This window comes from Mirounga leonina, unplaced genomic scaffold, assembly GCF_011800145.1.
Source record: "Mirounga leonina isolate KUSES-001 unplaced genomic scaffold, KU_Mleo_1.0 Mir_321, whole genome shotgun sequence".
Taxonomy (NCBI): Eukaryota; Metazoa; Chordata; class Mammalia; order Carnivora; family Phocidae; genus Mirounga; species Mirounga leonina.
Window position 1 is genome coordinate 4,560,056 of NW_023270680.1, and position 5,851 is coordinate 4,565,906.

The window sequence follows — 5,851 nt, forward strand, 5'->3', positions numbered from 1 at the left end:
CCGCCCGCGCCGCCCGCGCCCAGGAAGCCGGGCTTAGGCAACAGCGCGCAGTGCGCGGCCAGCAGGCGCGGCGGCGAGGGGCTCTCGGCGTGCAGGCGGTCGGCGGGCGCTGCGGGCGGCTCCGAGGACGCGGGGCTGCAGTTGCCGCTCGCCCCGCCGCCCGCGCCGCCGCCGCCGGGGCCGGACGCCGCGGCCGCGAGCGACGTGACCAGGGCCAGCGGCGCGGTCTGCGCCGAGGCCGCTCGCGGGGGGTCCACGGCCAGCAGCGCATCGATGCGGAAATTTTTGGATTTTTCCATCGGCTCGTTCGCGGCTGGCGAGCAGGGCCGGGCGGTGGGTGACGCGGCCTCGCGCCGGCTCGCGGAGTCCGTGCGTGGCGGTGGCAAGCCCCAGGGTTCGGTATTGTGGTGGTGGTTATTTGCCAATAATCAAAGTCGCCGCCGGAAACTCAGCCGAGGGTGACCATGGTCCGGGCGCCTCCTCGTGCGGACCCCGCCCCGGGCCGCGCTCGCACGGACTCGCACGCGAGGGCCTGGACGCGCCGGGCCGGGCAGCCCGGCTCTCTGCGCTGGACCCGCGGGCGACCGCGCCGAGGCCGCTGGCGCCGTAGTGGGGACCCGCGCCCCTCCGCGCACTTGAAGCGCAGCGCGGCCGCCGATTGGCGCGCCCGGCGGGGGCTCGGGGAGGGGCGTCGGCCCGGCCATTGGCGGAGGGGCGCACCTGTCACCGTCGAGGCCGCCCGCCGCCCCGCCCCTGCGCCGCGGGGTCCTAAGCACCCGGGGTGCTGCGCCGCGATGGCGGAGCGGAGACGGCGACCGGGGTTGCCAGACGCGGCGGCTGAACCTAGGGACCCTGCCTGCCCTCCTGCAAGTGCTGAGCGGGACTGCGGGCGCTGGCGCCCCTGGGGCGCGGTGTGGGCCCCGCGGCCTGAGGCCAGCTCCGGAGACACGCTGTCCGGCTCTGGGCTCGGCGTCCCCTCGAGCCAGCGGCGTGCGTCTCCTCGCGCCTCCTCGCCAGCACTTGAGTTTGTGCACTTCTGCGTCGGCGAGCCCACGTTGCTTGCAGATCTAGCTGCTTTGCTCAAGGACGGTAGCACAACGAAGATCAAACCAGTCCCCAAGCCCTGTTCTTGGGTCTCCAGGGTGCACGGGAGCAGTTTGTGTCCCTGTCGTCAACCCTCTGCAGGTCGAACCTTCTCATCTCTGGGAAGTCCTGTGCGTTTCAGGTGTTGTGTGTGTGTGTGTGAGCGAGGGTTTGCCTTCCACAAGTCATCGCCTTGAGCCTCTGCCCCTTCTAGGCGGAGAGGGCAGAGTCTGTGAGCCCCGCGGCCTGCAGGACCCAGGTCGGCTTGGAGACGTTGCCCACCTGCCAGTGAGAGGATCCTCGATGACAGAGCTCTTCCTCTCTGCGGAAGGATACCCATGGGCGTGAGGAGACAGCACCCACCTCGGTTCTGGAAAGCCTGCGGGAGCCGGTAGTCCTCCCGAGGCCAGCCACTCTGACCCCGGTTAGTCCCCAGGCAGGAAAACGCAGCCTCTCTCTTCCTACCTGCAGCTTGGGAACTCGGGCGAAAGGGCTTCCCCTGGCTGAGCAAGGTAGTGGAGTGAGAATCCAGACTTCACACCCACCCCCTCCGTCCCCCATACACACACTTCAAATATTTACAGTAAAAGCACTTCCAAGGGCTTTTCTGAAGCGGAAAGAATCAACATGCAGGTCGGGAAGTCAAGCGGCCACCAGCACGAGGCTTTGTCAACAGCTCCATTAGACCTAGTTATCTGGCCCCAACAGGGGAAAGAATGCAGGAGGGGGTTTCGGTTCTTGCAGCCAGCTTCCTAAGCAGTTAAGAGGTGAGTAAAGGACAGGGTGGGGGCTGGAGGAGGGACAGAGGAGGAAGGAAAAATGAGGGCAGGGAAACTTTAAAATTAGCAGATCAGGTTGCTACAAGAGGGATTTTTTTTTTTTTTTTAAGGTAAGTATAGGGATCGCTTAGTTTCCCTTCAAAAGGCTTTTTGCCTTGGCAAGAGTTGATTGTGGTGATTCTGTTGGCAAGAGTCGACTTTCTTTTTCATTAAAACAGGGTAGTTCCGAGACACACAGTACTAGTTGGAAATCAGGAGGACAGCAATGGATAAGGGACAGCGCTGGGAGTAAATATGATATGGCTTTGCACAAACCAATGTTAACTTGTAAATAGAAATTACAGCATTTACATGGTGTTTGTCTGGTCTTTAGATGCTATCTCTTTGGGGTGGTGATGATGCAGTCCTGCCTTTAAGCAGAGAGAGGAGAGCACTTACACTTCCTGAACACTGCTATATGCCATGAGCTTTCTAGAATTCTCTTCTTTAATTGTCACTGTGACACAAGAAGAAGGATTTTATCCTCTCCATTTCAGAGAGTAGAGGTTCAAAGAGGTTGAGACTCTTGTGCCCAGCAAACCGTTAAGCCTCGTAGTTTGGAGTGGGACCAAGTGTGACGCAGGGGCCACACAGCTGTCACCGGCTGCCCTCAATGCTCCAGTGGTCCCTAGCCCTGTTTCTCTATGCCTGTCTGTTCCCTTTGGGGAAGGAGGGTTTATGAAGGAGACCTGAGATTCTTAGCCACCTGTTCTGGGCAGGAAACCCTTTGCCCTGTGAGGGACAGTAATGACATCTTGGCTGTCACTCTGCCTCCCCGGGAGAGTCTTGGCCCCCACCTCTGACAGCGGTTTGCTCTAATGCTGACTGCCTTTCCCTACCTCCCTCCTCCTCCATCTGCTGGGGCAGGACTCCTGGGATGCAGGGCAGTGATTTAGGAGGCTGGGGGAAGGTAGTGAATGAAACTCCCCAAAATTGATCTTGGAGAGCCTGCTGCCCTCTCTTCTCCCTGAAATACCCACCGCCAGGGCTATTTTAGTTGGGGACGGGTGTGCAGTCTATATGCAATAAATCTCCCATGTTCCTCAACAAAATCATGCTGTGTTTTAGAACTCCCAGAGGAATTCATTTCACCCCCTCTTTATTCCACAGTACCCATTGTTCCTAAACCCCTCAAAATCCGTGGTGGGACGTGCGAGTTGTCCCCCTGAGACCAGCTGAGAGCACTTCCTGGAAGCACAGACTGAACAGGTATGTGGGGGTCCGGCAGGCAAAGGTTCACCTGGTTTTATCCCCGAGGCCACACCACCCATGGGGGCGCCCAGTGAGGCATTGAAGAAGCACTAAGCCCGCGGTGGGTCCTGGTCGCGGCCACCCCTGTAACTGCAGTGAGACTCTGGATGTCTGTGCTCTTTTATTTTCATGGATTTCTGTTTCTTTGTTTAGTAAAGTCGGGGTTAGACCAAATGCACTCTGTGGGGCCAAAGGGCTTTAAAATTATCATATATTCTGTTGATGTTAAGAAAAAGTTAATACAGATTGGAGGTTTTCTGTGAAGTTGTATGGAAAGAGAGAGGGACAGAGAAAGAAGGCGAAGTCTTGGAAGTTTGGGGGCTTTGTGTGGTTTATGAGGTGTGAAGCTGAGCGCGCTGGGGCTCTTCCTGTCTCCAGCATCTGTATTGGTCCAGCCCAGCTGGCTTTGAAGAAGGTTTTGGGCAGACAGGAGTGGGGCTTGCGTCTGTTGGAGGGCCGTAAGGAGAGATCAAAGTCTGGTCCCAGCAATACTCCCGGACCCAGTCTCCAGGTGACTCCCCTCTCCCACAGCCCTGGGACAATTGGGGGACCCTTGATTTCCTGAGCAAGCACGCTTCATCAGCTGTCCCCCATCTTGGCCCCTTCCCTGCCCGGCACACCACCCCTTTCCTCTCTCCACACGTCTCCCTTCAAGATACTGAATATTGCCCACAGTCGCCCTTCTCCCACTATGTAGAAAGGAGAATTGGTGGTTTATACCAACAACTGCAAAAGAAAAAGCTGTTTGTAATCCACGTCTATTCATGTCTGGAATTATATACCTATGAGGTTGGGAATAAAATCTATATAGTCACACATTCAAAGGCTGGGAGGCAGGCATCATTCCTTATCATGTATATATTGCTTTCTTCCACGTGAAGTGGGGCAGGTACAGTAGAATAATTAACCTGAAGACCACCTGGAAGGGCCCTGGGCAATGGGTGCAGCAAGACTTTCTCGGTGGTCCCTGTGCACTCCCCCCTTCCCCACCAGTCTGGGGAGATGCTCCGTGGTGCCCAGAGCCTCCTCTGGGGACCTGCCCACCAGGCCTGGAGTCAAACAGGGGCAGGCGTGGGGGCAGGGGGGTGTAGGGAGTTGGCGGAGAGTAGGGGGTGCTGGGGTCACCGGAAGGCAAACTTGGGGGTGGGGATAGGGAGGAGGAGGGGCGGATCTGCACAGGTATCCCCTCCCCCCACCAGCAGAGCCCCAGGACTAAAGGTATCACGTTGTTAGCGCTGCCCTTTGATCTGCTGACCTCCTTCCTGACCCGGGGGCACTTGTCTTGTAAAGGGGTCTGGAAAGGGTGGGATCCTGCCAACCAACTGCTCCAACGAGAGGTGGGCCCTGCCGGAGGCACTGGGTGCCTTTTCTTGAGGCCCCTCCTTGTCAGCCTGGCCCTTTACACCTGGATTGCGTGTTGCCCCTTTAGAGATCACAGCCGCAGCTCCAGGCCTGACCCTAACGGAGCCCACCTCCGAAGTCCCGGGTCACGGGTCCGTCCCCGTGCACCGGGCCCAGCCCCAGGTGCAGACAACCAGCCTAAAACGGGGCTCACTGGTGGGGTTGTGCTAAGAGGTCAGGAGGATGCTGCAGGATTAAATGCCTAAAAATTCAGCAACCTAAGGGCCCTCTATTTTTGGAAATTTTCTCCAGATACAATAATATCTGCTTTATGCTCAGATCTTGGGCAGTCTCCCAGCTTCCATAGACACCAAAGAGAAGGGACAGGTCTTGCTGGGCGGGCCGGGCAGGGGGAGATATGCTCAGCCCTCCCCTCGTGTGGAGACAGAACATATCCACCTGCAATTTTCCTTCTAACCCAGAAAACTGAAAGTGTTTCCAGCCTCTCTGTTGCACAAATTCGAAGCTCCGGGCTACAAAGAAACAAATTCCTACCAAGACATCGGGGAGCATGGGGAAGGTCACGTGAGCCCTTTAATCAAGCTGGGGGACAACAGTCTTCAACAGAGATGAAGAACATCCCCCAAGTAGCTTGTATTTTTGCTAGAAGATTTTAATTTCAGGTTCACTCTTTCATGCTGTTGTCAGGAACAAGGTACAGAACACACATGCCCACGAAGTCAGCCTTGATTGTTGTAACCTTCATGACCCCTCTCTAGATAAGCTAACACCTGACCTGCACTTCGTGGGGAGGGAGTCTTGACCTAAGGGCTTTCTTATTTTAAGATTGGGCACAACACACACCTGCTTTAGAGGAGCCCAGCTTTGCAGTCTCCCCCATAAAATGTGTCTAGTCATCGAAGGCTCGCTCTCTAAACGCTCCCCACGGCGGTTCTGGGACCCTGTGCCCGAGACAACCCCCTCCCCCCACCGCAACTGAAGGAGAGGGGTGCGGAGCTCACACCAGCAGCTCAGCCCCTGGGGAGACCAGACCTACACAGGTGGGTGTGCACCCCAGCCTGGACTGTCCTGCAGGTAGGGAGGCTCCAGGGGAGAAGTACAAAAAACAAGACGCTGCTTGCGATGTTTTAATGCTTTGGTATGTGAAATTTTTAGTGCCTTCTGACTCCGAATGATGGCTGGATAGTCGCACGGTAATGTCCAAATCCACGGATAATGGCAGGAAGTCACTGCTAATTGGTCTCTTTAGTAGTGCTGAGGTGGCAGAAGCTGAGGCTGCTGGCTGCCGAGAGAGAGAGAGAGAGAGAGAGAGAGAGAGAGAGAGAGAGAGAGAGAGA

General features: G+C 57.1%; 1 protein-coding gene across 1 annotated transcript in view; it reads right to left on the minus strand.

Moving 5' to 3' along the window:
* The window catches only part of MNX1 (motor neuron and pancreas homeobox 1), a 5,023-nt gene extending 4,724 nt beyond the window's left edge, over positions 1-299 (minus strand). The window contains exon 1 of the mRNA XM_035029801.1: positions 5-299. Within this exon, the coding sequence (XP_034885692.1) occupies positions 5-299 (295 nt within the window). The remainder of the gene's footprint in view (positions 1-4) is intronic.
* Positions 300-5,851: the final 5,552 nt, after the last annotated feature.